Source organism: Odocoileus virginianus, chromosome 29 (genome assembly GCF_023699985.2).
Source record: "Odocoileus virginianus isolate 20LAN1187 ecotype Illinois chromosome 29, Ovbor_1.2, whole genome shotgun sequence".
NCBI classification, from domain to species: Eukaryota; Metazoa; Chordata; class Mammalia; order Artiodactyla; family Cervidae; genus Odocoileus; species Odocoileus virginianus.
Genome location: NC_069702.1, coordinates 15,574,544 through 15,595,243, shown reverse-complemented (window position 1 = coordinate 15,595,243; position 20,700 = coordinate 15,574,544). Strand labels below are relative to the sequence as shown.

The 20,700-nt window shown below is 37.5% G+C and overlaps 1 protein-coding gene across 9 annotated transcripts in view; it reads right to left on the bottom strand.

The window, feature by feature from the left end:
• The window catches only part of MAPK10 (mitogen-activated protein kinase 10), a 589,148-nt gene that overhangs the window by 86,166 nt on the left and 482,282 nt on the right, over positions 1-20,700 (bottom strand). For all 9 annotated transcript variants that reach the window (XM_020902101.2, XM_020902102.2, XM_020902105.2 and 6 more), the window contains 3 exons: positions 6,284-6,413; positions 1,584-1,642; positions 617-755 (listed from right to left, as the gene is read on the bottom strand). In XM_020902101.2, the coding sequence (XP_020757760.1) occupies positions 617-755; positions 1,584-1,642; positions 6,284-6,413 (328 nt within the window). The remainder of the gene's footprint in view (positions 1-616; positions 756-1,583; positions 1,643-6,283; positions 6,414-20,700) is intronic.

Here is a 20,700-nt window from a genome sequence, read left to right as displayed (position 1 = left end):
TTGCAATAGCACTGATGGGCCTCCCCTCTGGCTGTAGAACCCTACATAAAGCCAAAGAGTATTGCCCCAAGGAAGCTTAAAATTAGGTTTGGGATTTTTTGTTTTAATATCCTCAGAAAGCTTTTTAAACCCAGAAGATAACTGCATCATTTTTACAATTTTTGGCTCATCTTGGGAAGAGGTTTTTAGGAAAAAAAAGAATCATTGATTGTCATCTGTTAGGTTTCTCTTTACAGCAACATAAGCCTTTTAGTTTATATTTCATTTCTAGGCCTGACAGAATAGCAGATCAGGGCAGCTGTCTTTATGGGACCAGAAACAAACAATGGAAATGAGTTGTCTTGTTTCAGCTGCACGTATGACCTCTGTCAATCAGAATTTCTGAGAAGCCTCGTAAGCTGACTTTCAGTGAGCTGAAACAAAACATTAAACAAAATCAGCTATGGTGTGCTAAAGTTTCCTCCTACACATTAGTGAGCTATGTGCCTATTCTATAGTAAAATAAATGAGGAAGTACATTATATTTAACCAAGCTCCCCTACATAAAGAATGTAATCTACAGTTGCTCTTTATTCTCCACAAGCAACTTAATTATAATTCTGGGCTGTGTTCTTACCCTGTGAATAATCCCAGCAGAGTGAAGGTGCTTGATGCCACACAACATTTGGTATAGTAGGTAAGACATTCGCTCGTGGTCTAACTCCATCTGAATCACCTGACACAAGTTAGCATCCATCAGTTCCATTACTAAGTAACTGCAAGGTAAATCCACATTGTTAGTTTCAAATCACAAGACCCATGAAGTCCTTCAAACAAGTCAGAATCCTCTTCTAAATCTCTAAGTCTTCCAAACTTTCCAGCTCAACCTCTAAGTGAATTAAGAATATGAAAAACTAAAAAAAAAAAAAAAAAGAATATGAAAAACTTGCAAGTATTGCATGCGTGATAGCCATGGTAACTCTACCACAAAGGTCCTAATAGAAGTAGCATTTACATGTGTGTAGTTTCTATTTGTGTAGTTTCTACCTTCATTTTGTTCTCAACTTTACCCTGAATTCCCTGAACTCTTTCCTGAGTATTAACATTACAAATAAGAAAAAAAAATTCAGAATAGAATTTTCCATTAAATCCAGTGTACCTGTGTTAAAAAAGACAACATGCTGTGATTCACTTATAATCACTATATTCCTGGTAATTTTTTTGCACAAAATCCAAGACACCACAAAAATAGATTAAGGATGATTTTTTTTTATCATGGCCACCATTAATATTTCTCAAAGTGAACTGACTCATTCTAGAAAGCTCACAAAATACATTAAAAATAAATAAAAATAAAGAATAAATAGCAAGCCTTCCTTGATTCTGATTGAACCAAGAGCATGGGACAACAAAACACAAAGAATCAGAAGGCCAGAAAATAGCAGAACTGTCTTTCCAGGAAGAAACATCAAAAAATGAGACTTCCGGGATCCCTTTCATTTGCTGCCAGTTCTTAAGGAATTTCATTCATTTGACTCTTGTCAACGTCACTTGTGTTACTTGAATGTTATACTCCCGCTTCCTTCATGAGTTGTGTTACTTACACATCTTGGAACTCCTCCAGTGTTTTCTGGGGTGTGAAGACATTTAATAAACTAATAATCTGAGAAGAGACAGTGGGATGGGAGGAGAGAAAGAAAAAAGGAGAAAAATAATTATTTGAAAAGCATATTTAAATAAGTACTTATTCCGCTCAAAGTCACATATTAGTACAATGATGGAAATAGAAAAGTTGGAAAATTTTTCTAGAACTGTCTCATAGAAGAATGTACTCAGAAGGAGTACGTGATCTATCTTCGGTTAAAATGCAATTATAAAGCTCAAATTCTTAGGCAGAAGAGTCAGAGAAGGTACATAATTGTGATTTTTCTATAGAGGGTGGTTCTCCTTGGTAAATATAAGGTGATAATATAATTAAACAAAAAAGGAGGAAAAAACATGTAAGGAAAGTTAAGCATCAGTGAAATATCGAGCAGGACTTGGCAAGGCTATATGAGGGTGTTGTGCGTGCTAAATTGTTTCAGTGGTGTCTGACTCTCTGTGACCCCATGGCCTGTAGCCTGCCAGGCTCCTCTGTCCATGGGATTCTTCAGGCAAGAATACTGGAGTGGGCGGCCATCCTACTCCAGGGGATCTTCCCAAACCAGGGATTGAACCAGCATCTCTTACGGGTTCTTCACCACTAGTGCTACCTGGGAAGCCCATGTCTTCCTCCAAATGAAAAGTTTGCTTTCTGTGTCAAGGAGATGTTCTAAGTCAAGGAGATATTCTAAGTCAAGAATTTTTCTATGTTGTTACTTTAGTTTCTTTTGCTCCTACTTCATTCACACTCCAATACTATTTAAACTAAAACTCCAATGGTATGTATGGGGAAAGGTATGTCTTACATGATATCGATGATGAGCTTAAAGGCAAATGTATTGTAAAAGTTATTAAAATTCTGGTTTTTGAACTTTTTTGTTCTCCTGCTTTAGTTATTTAATATACTAGGCAGTAAACAGAATAAGTAAACTTTAAAAGGAAGAAACCTTTGTCTTATGCAACTCAATTGCATATATAAGTTACTCAAAATTTTCTTTCAGCTAAATATTCTTTATTAATGTGCCAGTGGGAAATAAAAATAAAAACATAGAAAGCAATACTCTACTCATGAAATGGATGCAACCGTTTCACAAAAACAAGTGGAAGATTTATACATCTTTAAAACATGAACTAATGAATTTCAATAAAGTTCATAAGTGGTACACAAACAAGAAGTAATAAACAAGACAAAATGATTTTCAACATCTGAGGAACACAGTCAATTTAGGGAATGATTTAGGTCTTCAGTAGTTTTCATTTGTTGATAAATTACTGAAAAAAAATCACAATACTATCCAATGCTTATATACATATATATGTAGAGCCTGATGGTCTACAGTCCATGGGGTTGCAAAGAGTCGGACATGACTGAAGTGACTTAGCACACATGTACAGGTATATATACATGGCAATGGTTGTATCAAAAACCAAGACTATCTATTCTGAAGCAACCTTGCAGTATGGAATATGCATATAGAAATAAAACTGTCAAAATATTTTCAAACTTGTGATTAAAGTGCTTTGTTATTCTGTATACTTAGTTATGGTGTGTGTTGAAAAATATCTCCAGATCTCATTGGAACATATATTATGAGCCTGTTTTTATATTACCTCATTAATCTTAGAAAGTGATTTATTTTGCGTGTGTGCCAAGTTGCTTCAGTCGTGTCAGACTCTTTGTGACCCTATGGACTGTAGCTCACCAGGTTCCTCTGTCCATGGGATTCTCCAGGCAAGGATCCTGGAGTGGCTTGCCATGCCCTCCTCCAAGGGAGCTTTCTAATCAAGCAATTAATTTTGATATTTGTTCAAATGAAAACATCAGAAACTATGTATAGGACACACACATACACAATCCATACAAACAACTCTTAAAGATGAAAAAGTGCTAATCGATATTACCTGGTGAATAGATAATCTAGGTAATCTAAACTTATCTAGAAAATAGCATTACAATTTTAAATAAATCAAAGTTTATTACTTTAAAAGGTAAATTCCCAACTACACATTGTATGCCTTTTTACCATGTCCTTCTTGTAATACCTTCATTGTCTTTGATTTTCCTTTGAGAATTTCTCCTCTGTTCTTCCTTTGATCCCTTGTAAATCCTAATTCTTATTAATAACCAATTAAAAATCTTGTCTTTAGAAACAGATCATCACAGGTATTTCCACTTTAGTTCAACAATTTTCAGGCAGGAATCTGGATTCAGTTCCCTTTTATTCTAGCATCTTAAACGGCACAGCTATGAATCAATGACCCCACTATCATATCAGCTATCACTTCCTAGACAGGTGTGCATTTTCTAAACAGATTGTCTTCTTTATTATTAAAAATTTAATTGGCATAATTGCAATATTTTACATTACTTTAACAGCATTAACAGAATTCTGCATTCTGACTACTTTTAGTTAGTATTACAAGCACTAATGTGGAATTTACATTTAGTTGTAAGTGAACCTCCTCTCTATTAGCAAGTTCTAGAAATTTATTTCCATTGACTTATATATATATATGTATACAAACCTATGTACATACACAGATAAATGGAGTAGCATATCGGATGCCATTTAAAATTATTATTTCAACTTGGAAATCCTTTCAGGTATCATGAACATGAACCCCCATAGTCCAGTCAAGATTGGGGAATATGAGTCCTTCATATTGGCAAAGTAAGCAGGACTTTGTCCACAATGCCTTTATTGCATTACAGGGGCTGGAAGAAGGGTTAGGGAAATATAAATGTATGAAAACAAAAACTATAAAAAATTCCCATGTAGTTGCTTCATCATTTGTGTCCATCCATCTTCCACTGCCTATGATATTTCTCATCCTCTTTGTTATCATAAAAATAGATTGCATTGGTCATGTGGTTAATCTTGCTCCTGGCTTTATTTATCATACTCAAAGAACAAATTACTTTAGTAGAATGATTTTTCTTAGGAATCATCCTTTCTGTCATTTCTGTATTCCTTCCTAGAAGTATCATGTTCCTTGCTGGGCCAGACTAGAGATGGGTTCACACTTCATAAAATTTCTCTTTCTTAGTAAGGCCTTTCCTGCTCAACCTATTTATAAAAGAGTTACCTTATCCGTTCTGCACTGACCAGTAGCTTTTATCTTCCTTCTTTGCCTTGTTTTACTTGATAGACATTCTATACATAGATATGCCTATTTTGCAGACTGCCTTTCTCTCCTCAGTAGAATATGAGCATCACTTGGGCAGTGACTGGTCTCTCTTATCTTCATTGCTGTATTGTTAGCATCTAGAGCGCAATCTATACCTGGCACTTTTATTCAGTTAACAAGTATTTGCCAAGTGACTGAACTAAAAACTCATTAAAGTAGAGTAATAGAGGAGAAAAGAAACACTCTCATTTGGCCTAAATCCACATATTTTTATTTCAAATATCTTTCAACTACACACTCATATATTTGCTTCTACTTAGTGCCTTACGACAAATTCACCTATTTATAAAAGTGTACTCATAATTTCATATATTCTGTGAACTGACTCATATTCGAGAAAGACTTTGTAAGCAGTTAATATTACAGTTTTATAGTAATAATCTACTTTATTACATGTTTATATGTAACAAAATATATACTATATTTATTATGATTTATTTATTATTGTCTTTATTACAAGAAGAATTATCTCCCATTTATCCTTACTAAGAAGAACAAGAGCACAGAAAGAATTCTAGAGGCCTTCACCGGTGGTTGAAGATTATACTCTGAAGTGAAGAAAGCTCTGTAATGGTGCTCCCTACTGAGTTTCAATGCAAAATGCTTTTCTTTTTTGTGGCTGCACTGCAAGACATGTGGGATCTTAGTTCTCCACTGCAGTGAAAGCACAGCGTCTTACCCACTTGACCTCCAAGGAAGTCCCCGAGCAACGTTCCTGACAAACCTGCTCTGAATGCTCTGCAGATACGTCTCTGCACCTTTGCCCCATCCTACCAAAAGCAAGATGCCAGAGCGCAGTATGTACACTGAATAGCTGGAGGCCACTGCCAGACTATAACCAAAAGTAAAAGGAGATAAAAATCTTCACCTGCTAATAATTAAATTTAAATTACTATAAAGAAATATAGCATATTGTTCTTTAAGATATTTGGGGTTTTTGTTTGGTTTTTTTGGAGGGTTTTTTTTTTTTTTTGGAAATGCATGAAGTTTTTTTGTTAATCTGGAGTAAGAAAACCAAATATGGTTAATTTTTTTAATTATTTAATTTATTTTAATTGGAGGCTAACTACAATATTGTGGTGGTTTTTGCCATACATTGACATGAATCAGCCATGGGTATACATGTGTTCCCTGTCCGGAACCCCACCCCACCTCCCTCTCCATCCCATCCCTCTGGATTTTCCCAGTGCACCGGCTTTGAGTGCCCTGTTTCACGCATCCAATGGTTAATTTCTTAACAGGGAAATATCTATCCAATTTAGTCCCTCCATGCCATATGGTTTTTCAGATGATTTTTAAGCAGAAAGCTACCGTGAGGACAATGAAAGCAAATGTAGCATATGGGCAGGATAAACAATCTTAAGAGGCAAAAATTGCAAAGTAAAGAAAGCTTTTCCCACTCAAGTTGGCATACTGATCTTCTTTTCCCAATCTCACCACCTCCCACCACCAGCAGTTTAAAATACCAACTCACGTTTTTATGATTCACACACTTCATGAGGACCAGCTCCCGGTAGGCTCTCTTGGCATGCGTTTGGTTCTGAAAGGGTCTGCTGAGCTTCTTAATGGCCACATTTCTGTCAAGAACAGCATCATACGCAGCGCTGCAGAGACCCAAGAGCAATCCGGAATTAATAACAAAGGAGCCCTTACAATTCCTGCCTACCGAGCTAAGAGAAATACTAATACTAGTTTGAAATCCTACTCACATACCTGCTTCTCAAGACACATGTCAATCAACTGTAAATAAAGATGTAAGAGTGACTAGTATAGAAACCTTCTACTTGCTAGGAAAAGTAAAAGGGTATCTTGTCAAGAAAACAGCATGTAATTGCATCAGTGAGTAGGGGACAAAAGAAGAAAGAAAAGTGCTCGAATTTGCCACTAGCCATGTGACTGTGGCAAGGCATTTAATCTCGAGGGGCTTGAATTTCTCATCTATTAATATGTGATATTTAGCTATAAAACTTTATTGGTCTTTGATTATTTTAAGTAGACATTCATTCTTTCCCCATTCAGAGGAACCAGTTTTTAAGGCATGATGTTAATTGCCTTGAATGCACAGGTGGACTGATGTTCCAAGTGCATTCATTTAACGGTAACAGAGCTTGAAATACAGAATGTAATCAGAGAGAATTTCAGAAGCATAAATAACTGCATTTAAATACAAAGACAGAAATGAATGTTACTAACATTTTAAGCTTTCAAACCATTTGAGAATAATTTACCATGCTTTATGTTTCTGCCATACTCAAAGTACATGGGTCTAGGGGTCAATGAGGAAGTCAGTCTCTTCTTGCTATTACGTCTAATTAGCCCACTTGCAGTTTTTTCCATTCCTACAAATTTGGATTGTACTAGATTTTGTCTTAGTTGCCAGGAAGGAAGGCAGCAACCAGTATCCTACTGATTTATTGTGCTGGAAGTGACATTAACCATGTAGAGCTCCAGTCTCTACACTAAAAGATAAAGAAAATGATTGCTGCATTGCAGGATGACAGACTTACAAGATAAGTTTAGACACAGCCTTAGAGTTCATCTGGTCCATGCCTGCATTTATACTTATTCCTCTCCAAAATATCTTCATCAAGTTTTGCTCAATCTCTGCTTGAGCAGCTTCAAAAACCTGGGCTCCTGGACAAAAAGGCAACCAACTCTGTCGTTGGACAATTTCAAGGGCTAGAAATGTCATCATTCTAATGAACAGAATTGTCTCCGTGATTTCTATTAACTACGCTCAGCCTAGCCTTCCAGGGCAACTCAAAATAATGTCCTTTTTCATCATGCTCCGCTGTTGTGCCTAGTCGCTCAGTTGTTCCCGACTCTTTGAGACCCCATGGACTATTGCCCACCAGGCTCCTCCTGTCCATGGAATTCTCCAGGCAAGGACACTGGAGTGGGTTGCCATGCTTTCCTCCAGGACTTTTCATCATGACAGACCTATAATGATTGAAATCCACTAAAGACCCTGGTCAATCTCTGGCCTAATCTATAAGCACTCAGTAAGCACTCAATAACTCTTAGCTTTCTTTACTCCCCGCCCCCAGGTATTTTCTTTTGTGAGCTAAATATCACCAATGTCCTACTCCATTTGTCAGAATGTGATTTCAAGTTCTACTGCCATCTGGTCAGTTTCTGCTGAATATATTCCAGTCTGTGATCTCTGAAAGTGATGTTGTTCCTCTAATCATGGCATATCAGTGAAGAGTAGAGAAAGGCTATCAACTCCTTCATTCATTTACTTACTCATTCATTCTGTTGACAGTTAATACAGCTGAGTCTGCCCTAGCTCCTTTGATAAATGCATCTCACACTATTGATTCACAGTGAACCTATGCTAATTAGAAACACTGTCTTTTTAAAATCTTACACTGCTATTTGACTCTGTCTTTCAACACTGATACTTCTATTCTTGCGTTTGTTCTTGTTAACCTACCAATGGCAGCACAAGGAAAGGAAAGAGTCAAATGGGCCTTCATCTTTTAGGTAGTGTATAAGGGTAACAATGAGACAGGAAATAGAGGAACTGAACTTGTTTCCTGGAGATAACAAATTATATCAGCAGGAAACTGATCAGAACTGTCACCTTAAAGAGAAAGACTAAATTTAAAGCCAAATAACTAATGTCAAGTCATTAAAATATCTAAAGAAAGAATAGCAATTAGTCATGTCAGCCTAGGAAGGAGTAAGAGAGGCAAATTCTGGTACGACCTGGCAAAATAAATGCTTCTGATGTAGGGTTCTGGTGGCTCAGATGCTAAAGATTCTCCCTGCGGTGCGGGAGACTGGGGTTTGAAATCTGGGTTGGGAAGATTCCCCTGGAGAAGGAAAGGGCAAGCCACTCCAGTATTCTTGCCTGGAGAATTCCATGGACAGGGCAGCCTAGTGGGCTATAGTCCATGGGGTCACAAAGAGTCAGACATGACTGAGCGACTAACAGTGATTGACTGATGTTGGTCCAGGCATCCAGTCAGCCAGGTGGACATCCCTACTGTGGTAGTCACAGACCTAGGCCAGTTAGCAATCTAGTCTGTGTCTCCTTAGGCTGGTTCTACCCTCTGCAGTTGAAATTCTGCTCATCAGGCTCTCCTTCAGAATCCTGCATGCAAGAAATCTGCCCATATTTGATTAGCTTGACTACTGAATTTCTCGTAATTAAAAAATTTGGCATCTGGTTTTATGTGTGAGCCTTTAGTGAAGCTCATCAATGTGCATTTGAGTCCCTGAGATACTGAACAGATCCTGCAACACTGTAGGCCCATGTGGGATGACCGAGAAAATGTCACCTTCTGGGTATCTGGGCAGGTTCTGGCCAGTTTCTCCTAGAAGTGTTGTAAAGTTCTCTCTCCCTCTGGTACCTCTTTCTGAAACAATTCTAGGTCTGAATCAGCACTACTGCTTAATAGATGTGAAGTTATGAGCAAGTCACTTACACTTTCTGGCATCAATGTCCTCATACTTAAAAATGGAGATAATAACAAGATTATAACAATCTGACAAGATTGTTATAAGGAATAAATGAGGTAGTGATGTATCTACAGTGCCTCGCCTAGAGTGTGCACTCAATAAACAATGACTATTACTATTTTTCAAGTCAATGTCTTTGTTTCAGGGAAGAACAAAATCTGACTCCATGTTGGATCTGTTTCTTTTACTTTAACCTTTGTTTCCCATTGCTTTTATTTACTAAAAGGAAACTGTCCATACATAATGGCCTGCCTTGGGGAACCCTGCCCCTCTGCCTGAAGGTTAAACCAAAGTGTCTATGAATAGCTGACCCATTCCTGACCTGTGAATGGCTACAGGAAAGAAGAAATTAACACATCCCCTCCCCAAGGCTGGCTATTCCAGGAGATATTTAAAAGACTTTTGGCCTTTTTACTTTACTTCCTAACCTCCTCCACCTTTCCATTCTATAAAAGAAACTGGCATCCAGACCCCTGACAAGACAGTTATTTATTTTGAGACACTAGTCTCCCATCTTCTCAGTCTGCTTGCTTTCTGAATAAAATCGCTATTCCTTGCCTCAACACCTCATCTCCCAATTTTATTAGCCTGTCCTGTGGTGAGCAGAGTGAGCTTGGAATTGGTAATATCCTTGCTGGAGTCATTGTGTGATGTAGGGCAGGATTAAATATATATATATATATATATATATATATATATATATATAAACACACATATATATATGTATGTCATTCTTTTTTATATTTATGTGCTATAATTGGACAGGTATAATATCTACTAATTAGCAATTTTTAATCTTTCTACTAATTACAAATCAGTTATACTGCCATCTTGACCACATTTCACAAGTCCCACGATATAAAAGTCTGGGACAAAATCTTTATTAAAATCCAGATACATCATAGCCATACAGTTCTATTACCTACCACTTTAATAAGCTATTTGCTATGATTTATTTCTAATGAAACCCCTATTCTCAATGATCACTACATTCTTTCTTAATGGCTCACAGGTTTTCTTTTCTAACTAATGCTAGGGCCAATGTCAAGTTCAGCAGATGTCTCTTATGCGTTCTTTCTTCCTTCTAGAGAAATAAGAATGTTTGCCTATCTATGGTTGTATGGAACATGGTAGTTTGGCTCACTGAACTTCCACTTAACCCCATGTATCATGCCTTCCTATACTGAAGAGACTTGAAAGACATTCATACAATTCCCAGATGCTTTTACAGCTGGTATTCTGGATTCCAATATGGTTCTGCCATGCAGATGCAATCATGGGAGATTTGTAAGGCAAAAGCAAGGGTGGCCATCTTTTAACATCTCTCAGTTGACAGGCCTGGTCTCAAGAAGACCTGAAATTTACTTCTGAAGCAGTGAAAATTCATGCCATGCACCAGATTCCTGGGTGAGGGGAGCATCTGAAGAAAAGGCATTAATGGTCTTCAGGGACCAGCCATCAGGCCAGTGGTTTCCAGTCACCAGCATGATGGAGTAGCAATGATGGTAATAATGAGCACACAGTTCCAGCTCTGTGATTTTCAAATCTTGGTTACAATTATGTATTCTGGAAGTTCAGGTTTTCTAGGATAATCTCAGAGGTTGGAGCTCCCCTGGTGATTTGGCTCTCTTGTGTCTGGGAGCCATTCCAGGAAGCCCAGACTAGAGTCCACTTCTCCAGGCTTTCCAATGCACCCAATTTACCGAATTAAATCTTTGCTTATTTACAGTATTTCCGTCTCCTGCTATGAACCCTGGCTGACACTACTATCTTTCCCATTTTCTGTAATTTCTCAGTGATTACTGGCAGCAGTTTAGCAAATACATCTGCAAGTTGGCATCACTGATGCTGCATAGTCACAAATTAATGTCTCAAAGTTTTCCATTACTCTTAAGTTCTTCTTTTTTTGAATCTTGGTCTATAGAATATTACTTTATTTCTTTCAGCAGTTTTTCTTTTTTATTCATGTAGGTGAAAAAGAGATAAATCTTTATGAAGGTTTTCCAACAACTTATAGCAACTTTCTGGCAACTTTACTGAAAATTTTTGAGAAATTTCTTGACATACAGTACTAACTCACCTCCACTTCTACCAGGTTTATTCATAAAAGAAAGATATAGCCTTCTGTTGTTATGCTCCTGTTATTTAATCCAGTTTTATAATGCAATAAAGTTATGTTTACCGCCTTGAATAAATATATATTTATATAAACACTACACACACACACACATACACATCCTTGTAGGAAAGTCTGTTCTCAACATAAAATCAGCTTTCTGTCTAGCAACTGTAGACAACCTCTTGCAAAATTTTCTTCTTCCTAAGTCATTATTTATTTGATAATTTCTCTTGTTCCCCTTCCCTATCACATTTAAAATGTTGTTGATCAATATTAACATGTTAGTGCACAGAAAATAAAAAAGAATAAACCAAAAATCCCTAGGCGGGATGAAAAGAGCTTTATGTCTTAAAATAAAAATTTAAAAAACCTTATCATTGGAGCACCTTAAGATTCTCAAACCACAGATGGGAAGCCAAATTCTGTCCCAGAATACACACTGCACCCTTCACTGCTCTGTACCCATGTTACTACTATGTTCTCACTTTGGCTTTTATCAAAGGCCTGGACTTTTATTGAAAATGATCAAAAAGACTCTACCCAGTACCCTCAAATATCTTTTACGCCCAAGCTTTAGAGTTCCTAGCCATGCTATCAAGACACTGATTCCACCACAGAGAAACGCGTAGACCAGCCCACAAAATCACCTGCATCAGGGCTTTTGTTCTTTCGGCCAGAAATGCTCTTCCCACATCCCCACTGGCCTGACTCCATCTTATGATTCAGGTTTCAGCCTAAACATCATCTCCTCAGTAAAGTCTCTCCCTAAACCTCTTCTCAAAAGTCAGCAGTTGATCATTTTTGATTGACTAATTTGTCATTGAATGGCTTGGCTATATCACTTTGATTATATTTTGTTAGACACTTTTTTTCTTCCTGCTCATGGTCATTTTGGTTTATTTGCATTCATATCTTAATGCACACAAACACACAGACAAAAATATATAAATAAAATGAAGTTTTAAAAAGTTTTAAACTCATAGAAGTATTTTTTTAAAACATTTTATTGACATATAGTTGCTTTACAATGCTGTGTTAGTTTCTAATGCACAGCAAAGTGAATTAGCTATGTATAAATATATATTCCCTCTTTTTTTGTTTTCCTTCCCATTTAGGTCACCACAGAGCACTGAGAAGAGTCCCCTGCTTTATATTAGGTTCTCATTAGTTATCTATTTTATACACAGTATCAACAGTATATGTATGTCAGTTCCAAGCTCCCAATTCATCTCATTGCCCTCCTTTTCCCATTGGTAGTCATACATTTGTTCTCTACCTCTATTTCTGTTTTATAAATAAGATTGTATCACCACTTTAGATGGCAAGTAATAGAATTATGACTAAACAGTGACTTAATTATTAAAGGTATTCATTATATCATGTAACAGAAAGTCTAGAAATAGGCATGTCCAGGTTTCAGGAATACATTATAACTCTCATGGGCCACAGACACTTTGGGTTTCTGATTTTCTGCAAATTGTTTCTAAACATGTTAAAAAAAAAGCCAGTAACAGAAATCCATTAGTGCTTCCAAGGGAAGTGTAGGTGCTGCCATGAGCCACTAAGATGCCCCTTCAGGAACAAAGGACTTTGTTTATATCCAACTGCTGGGAACGCTGCTGGCACAGAGCCCCTCATCTCTCAGTCCTCTCTGGTTATAACCTCAGCTGAAAACAGCTGCCCAATCAAAGTAACACTCTCCTCTTGGGCAGCCTTCAATCAGCAACTAACAAATCCAGGATTATGAAAGCCTGGCCATCCTGCATCAACTCAGGAGAACGAGGAAGGCTCGTTCCCTCTTCAGAATTTCCAGTGGAGTCATCAGAGGCTTCCAGTGAGTTTCCACTGCAGCTGAACTTCTGCTTCTGCTTCTTTCCCTTCCTTTCCACTGCTATAAATCCCCAAAACACTCACGAATAAATCTTCTGCATGTGATCACCATCTCAAAGTTTATTTTCTGGGGAACATAACATTTGACAAGCAGTAACTTGTAGACAAATAGAGCAGTAAGCTGTGGCATTTGCCAGGATCTTTTTCTAAGCAAAAGGCAGTGTCCCATTATAGAGGAAGGTGGCTGGGCTCAGAGCTCAACACCAAGAAAGCCATTGATGTGCAACAAATGAACCTAGATGACCAAGCCTTATTATCTAGATGGGTTGTTTGCAGAGATGTGGGTGGACCTAAAGAGTGTCATATGGAGCGAAGTAAGTCAGAAAGAGAAAAATGAATATTGTATATTAACACATACATGAACCTAGAAAATGGTACAGATGATGCTATCTGCAAAGCAGAAATAGAGACACACACATAGAGAACAAATATATGGACACCAAGGGGTGAACAAGGGGTGGGAGAAATAGGGACACTGGGATTGACACCCACACAGTTTTGATACTATATATAAAACTTCCCTGATAGCTCAGTTGGTAAAGAATCTGCCTGCAATGCAGGAGACCCCAGTTTGATTCCTGGGTTGGGAAGATCCCCTGGAAAAAGGATAGGCTACCCACTCCAGTATTCTTGGGCTTCCCTTGTGGTTCAGCTGGTAAAGGATCCACCTGCAATGTGGGAGACCTGGGTTCGATCCCTGGGTTAGGAAGATCCCCTGGAGAAGGGAAAGGCTACCCACTCCAGTATTCTGGCCTGGAGAATTCCATGGACTGTATAGTCCATGAGGTCGCAAAGAGTTGGGCAAGACTGAGTGACTTTCACTTTCACTTTTTTCCCCCCCATAAAATAGATAATGAGAACTGACTGTATAGCACAGGGAACTCTACTTAATGCACTGTGATAACCTGTATGGGATGGAAGTTCAAAAAGGAAGAAATACATGTATATGGATGGCTGATTCATTTTACTGTACAGCAGAGGATGAGATGGTTAGGTAGCATCACCGACTCAGTGGACATGAATTTGAGGAAACTCCAGGAAATAGTGAAGGACAGGGAAGCTTGGAATGCTGCAGCCCATGGGGTTGCAAAGAGTCTGATACAACTGGGCAACTGAACAACGATGGCTGGTTCATTTCGCTGTATAGTAGAAACTACGACGTTGTAAGGCAGTTCAGTTCAGTTGCTCAGTCGTGTCCAACTCTTTGCAACACCATGAATCGCAGCACACCAGGCCTCCCTGTCCATCACCAACTCCCAGAGCTTGCTCAAACTCATGTCCATTGAGTCAGTGATGCCTTCCAACCATCTCATCCTCTGTCGTCCCCTTCTCCTCCTGCCCTCAATCTTTCCCAGCATCAGGGTCTTTTCAAATGAGTCAGCTCTTCGCATCAGGTGGCCAAAGTCTTGGAGTTTCAGCTTCAGCATCAGTCCTTCCAATGAATATTCAGGACTGATTTCCTTTAGTATTGACAGGTTGGATCTCCTTGCAGGCAACCGTGCGCCAATAAAAACTAATGTAAAAGATCCACTTTGCACTTGATGGATGACAGAGCTGAAGCATGAACAGCAAGGGGCTGAGAAGCCAAACCCTCTAAGACAGGACCAAAAGCAGCAGCTCTTCCAACACTAGATACTGAGCTAGAACTTTACAGCCCTCCAGCAAACGAGTGCTGTGGGAGATCACATGAAGACTGACCACATGGATGAAGAATGGGGGACTAGCTAAACAAACTCATCACCAGCGAAAATAGATGAAAGTGAGGAAGATGACTGTCTTAAGCACAAGGCAGCAATATTCTCGGAAATCGGGATGCTGGCATTGGGGAAGGACTGAAGGCTCCCGGTTAGAAGCTGCTTCATCTCAGTGAGATGGAATGATAAGTGCTGCTTCTCTTGCTTTTTCTTTTGTCTTTGTGACAGGTTGTCTCATGCCCACTCTGCGGCCCTTAGTCACCACTAAGTGTACCACCATGTATGATCCAGTCCATGATTTAACCTACAAAATTCACGGAGCTACCGGGCCGCTCCTTGATAGACTCAGTAGGAAAGAGTTTAGTTTAAAATTACAGTTTCGCTTGATAAGAAATATCTAGGGGTAAAAAGGCTGGTCAGACTGCTATAAAGCCTATAATGTGGTTAAAGAGATTAGTCAGAATAACAGTGCTACATTGATTTTGCCATGTGTGTGGCATCAATTTATAATTACTTATCTTTTAGTGTTTACTGAAAACTTTTTTTAACTTTTCAATAAAACCCTTTTGACAAAAATAAATAAAATTGAGACTGCATATTTAATTAAAATACCACATGCTGAATTTTCATTTCTCATGTTTTCTTGGGCATAACTAAATGAAAGCCAGAAAATAATTCTCCTCAAGAAACATCAGTATCTATTTCAAAAATTAGTAATTATTTTAAGACCATGCCCAAAGACAATGATTTAACACATGCATCTACATTGACTTAACACATGCACCTAAAATGCATTTGAACTATGACTTGTCATTTAGGTCAAATGACGATTCTAAATTAATTTTGCTTATTTTCTGTATCAAGGTGTATTTTTGGATATATACAAAAAGTTAAGCAAAAGTTTATATTAATGTGTTGCCACAGAAGAATAATTCTGAAGGCATTTAAACTATGTCTGTTTTACATCATTCTATCTGCTCTATGCCAAATTCTTCAAATATAAAATCAGAACTTTTCAATAATAATTGGATTTTACATAGTATATTAGAAACTATACTACAGTTTAGCTTGATTTTCTATAGTACAGTGGTTGTGATGCAAAAATAATTCACATTTGAGTCCAAGCAAATTGAAATATTCTACAAATCAAAATAAAATGTGCATATGTGCCAAGATTTACAAATAGAATATATACATGGTTAAAATAACTTTATTACAAAATTTTGGAGAAAAAGCTGATGTTGAACAAAAAATACAGATGCTTCTGGAAGGCAGTCGGCATTTTCTTAGCACCCCTCATGATTCTGGTTGAAGAACAACTTTTTGTAAATAAATCTTAAATTTCATACTGTTTTTCAAAATCACTTAGAAATCTTTAACAATAGTATCCAGTAAATGGAGCATCCCTATATACGTCAACTCTTGAAATTTTGGAAACAGCTATTAATATAAACAAATAATACTTGCAAATAGAAGCATGCTGAAATGTGGTGAAAGGAATTGATGCAAGAAAGAAACTGAACAAATCAAATAATAAAATCCTGTTTGAAAAAAGTTTCCTTCAGAAAGATACCAGTGAAATTGTATAAGAGACAGAGAGGGCAATGAATTTTCAATTGATAAAAATACATGAGGATAAATGAAGAATAATCATTTTTCTCATGTTATTTTTTTAATATTTAAGTAATCAATATAAACACATCTTAAATTTTTATTTGTATTATTTTAAGTAATTTAGAACAAACAGCTCTAATTTTAAAGTTGTTATTCGTCACTAAGTTGTGTCTAACTCTTTGCGATCTCATAGACTGCAGCATACCAGGCTTCCCTGTCCTTCAACATCTCCCAGAGTTTGCTCAAACTCATGTCCATTGAGTCGGTGATGCCATCCAACCATCTCATCCTCTGCCACCCCATTCTTCTTTTGCCTTCACTCTTTCTCAGCATCAGGGTCTATTCCAATGAGTCAGTTCTTTGTATCAGGTAGCCAAAGTACTGGAGCTTCAGTTTCAGCATCAGCCCTTCCAATGATATTCAGGACTGATTTCCTTTAGGACTGACTAGTTTGATCTCCTGCTATCCAAGGGACTCTTAGGAGTCTTCAGCAACCACAATTCTTTGACACCCACCAGTGTATTACAGTGAGCCCTTTCACTGCCAAGATTTTCCCAACTTACAGATACATGATATGATCCCCTGCTACTGAAGGCCAACTGTGCTTCCTGTTGAACAGGCTTTTGCAGGTTGTTCCCACAAGATGGAAGAGGCAGAAGCAAGGAATTGCTCTTCCAGGATTATTGCTACATTCTTACCTTTGGCCGTTTCCTGGCAATAAAATTCAAAGTCTGATTTCTATTTAATAGTTTTAAGTGCATATAGGTGAGGTGAGTGTCAAAGCCTGGATGATGGCAGAGTTAGCTAAGGACTGAACACTGAGCACATCATTTTTATTTGTGCAAGTAACTCTACTCTGAAGTGGCACCTCTCGAATTGGCCTTATAATAAAAAATGTGCTGTGTCTAAAATTAATGTAACTAAAGACAGTAGGATGTTCCTGTGGCTTAGAGGTTGCTACTATTTCTTGACACCTACCAGCTTAATGAGATCCATTAAGTGACCCACAGGAATCGCAAATGGTTCCTGCACACAGGACATATAATCATGTCAGGAATAAGCCTCATTGCCCAGCCCATGGGCCTACTCTCTCTTCTGCGCCTGGCCCAGCACAGTTTCTGGCTTTATGACCGCCCTCCATTAGTCTGACAGTTGATGCGGCACTGTCAACTACGGATGACCCCCAGCATCTCTTGACTCTGAAAATGTGTATTAGCTGTTGTTTACGGCCCCTGGACTTCTTTCCTTTGTTATTGTCCTGTTCCTCTTTGTCTACTGTTTATCTTTTTTTGTTCACTTCCCTGACTCTGGTATTTGGGCTGATCTTTATGAAATTGACTTCTATATCTACAACAGTTTATTTGTATGATTATTATGGTATAATTATCATATATTACCTTCTACTACATTTCTTGCTATCCTCAGAGTTGTGCTTCTTAGTGGTCAAAATCCTGAGGGATTTAGCTCTGTATACCCTACATGTTTGTTTCATGGAATTATATTTGCTGTTGCTAATTTTTTATGTCTAGAGGTTTAAAGATGTTAGGAAGATAGTATTGTATAAGTTAAGAACAAAAGTTCAAATAAACCAAGCAGCATATTTTGACTTAATGCTGGGTTACTCAAGATGCCAAGATATTATCCCTAGCTAAGATGTCTGTCTCAAAGCTCCTGACTCACATATATAACTACCTACTGCACACCCCTAATTAAATGTCTAAGAATTATCTGAAAATTAATATGCCTGTAACTGAAGAAACCCCTGATTTCTCTCTTCATCTATTTCTCTCTTAAACACCATTTGTTCAAAACAGAAGTCATCTTGATTGTTTTCTTCTCATCTCCTCCCTATACCCAATTCATGAAAGTCTGTATTTAATTCCAACATAAGTTTTCAAATTAATCCACTTAACTCTAACTCCATTTCCACTATCATGTGCTACATGTAGAGCAGAGACTCCCCTTAAACAGTCTCCTTACATTAACTCTTGCTTCTGAACAATCCACAACTCCCCATCCTCATAATCTCACTACTTTGTGTCTGAGAATTCTGCTTGTTTTTAGTGCTTATCAAGAAAATGAATAAAGTAACACAGAATTAAGAAAATAACTGATAGAACCTCACAAATTCTTACAAAAATTAAGTTAGCTTGACTTAAAAAAAAAAATCTGCCACACTGCTTGATTGTAAGTCCAGTGAGGGCAGGAGCCACCTGAATCTTGACCACCTTTTTTCTCCAGTTTTACTGGGATATAAATGACAGATAACATTGTATTAGGCCAAAGTATACAGCAAAATAACTCGATACAGGTATATATTGCAAAATGATCACCACAATAAGTTTAGCTGACATTCATTTCACCACCTGACTTAGTTACAAATTTTTCTTATGGTGAGACTTACTCTCAACCACTTGCAAAAATGTAACACAGTATTGTTACCTACACATACCATGCTGTGTGTTACATCTCCATGACTTGACTTATAGCTGGAAGTTTATACCCTTAGACCACCTTCAACAATCCCTCTCCCCACCCTCATTCCTATCTCTGGCAACCATCAATCTGTTTCTGAATCTATAAGTTCAATTTTTTTTTAGATTCCACATATAAGTGTGATCATACAGTATGCATTTTTCTCCAACCTTGTTAACAAGGTCCATCCATGTTGACAAAATGGCAGAATTCCCTTCTTTTTATGGATGGATATTATTCCATTGTGTGTGTATATGTGTGTATAGATACCACATTTTCTTTATCAATTCATCCATCAATGGGCACTTAGGTGCTGTGTGTTTAGTCACTCAGTCATGTCCAATTCTTTGTGACCCCATGGACTATAGCCCACCAGGCTCCTCTGTCCATGGGGATTCTCTAGGCAAGAATACTGGAGCGGGTTGCCAAGCCCTCCTCCAGAGGAATCATCCCAACTTAGGGATCGAACCCAGGTCTCCTGCATTGCAGGTGTATTCTTTATCACCAGAGCCATATGGGCACTTAGGTATTTGGTAAATAAGGCTGCAATGAGACTCGCTCACCTTTGTTTGCATTGAGAGCATAGCACAGTGTCTGGCATGTATTTTTAAACAAGTAATCTAATTGCTGATTGAAACATTCCTAATAGTAGAGCAAAATGAATTATCGATCTCAGATTTATAAAAACAAGAGTCAGCTAACTTTTAAATATTTTTGAAGTCATATGTTTCATCTTTAAAATTTATGTAAAATTTTTATTTTAATCACATATATATCCATATTTAATATAAAATTTCACCTCTTCATCAATACTTCAGTCTACATGAAATGTGAGTTCAAGGCAGGCCAGCCATATTTATCATGTGGCTCTGAGCATTCCTGCCAAGCTGCATCAGAACCCCTTCCCAACCAGCCTCTTACCCTGAACCACAAAGAATCCAGTTAGAAAAATGGGAGAGTAACATACAGGCTGTTTTCTTTCCACCACAATTTGATTACCATTTCTAGACAGTAATGTGACTGAAGTTTCTTCCACCAGTAAACGTTGTCCTAATATAAAATAATTTACCAGATGCACTTTAGGAAAGATCATCTAGGTTCATCCTCACATTGACAGATACTGATGGGAAGCCTAGGTAAACCGGAAATGTGAAGACTTGATGTAACTGTTAACTCTAGGTAAAAAAATAAAAAACAAACTATGCATAGGCAATTTTATTTTAGGGGGATGTTATTTAAGTAATCATGGAAACTCAAATGGGGTTTCTTACAATAAGAAGCCTTATTATCTATAAAGCACAGGTTGTCATTAACTTAGGCAGAAAAAAACCCCAGGTTGCTAAGTTTTATGCATGTAATAATCTTTTAAGATAGGCACTCTTACTATCACCATTGTTAAGGAGACAAAACTGAAACTTAATGATAACAACTGGTGTTTATCAGCTTCAAGCAGTTTTCCTCCCAATTCATTTTCTTCTAAAGTTCTTAAAACTTTCTATATATTAGCACATTTGATCCTCACCAAAATTTTATGAAATAAGTATTATTATGATTTTGTCATGGTTATTTTTGCTATTCCTGTAACTTTAAAATTATTTGAAAATAAAAATTCGACATCTTTATTATAAATAT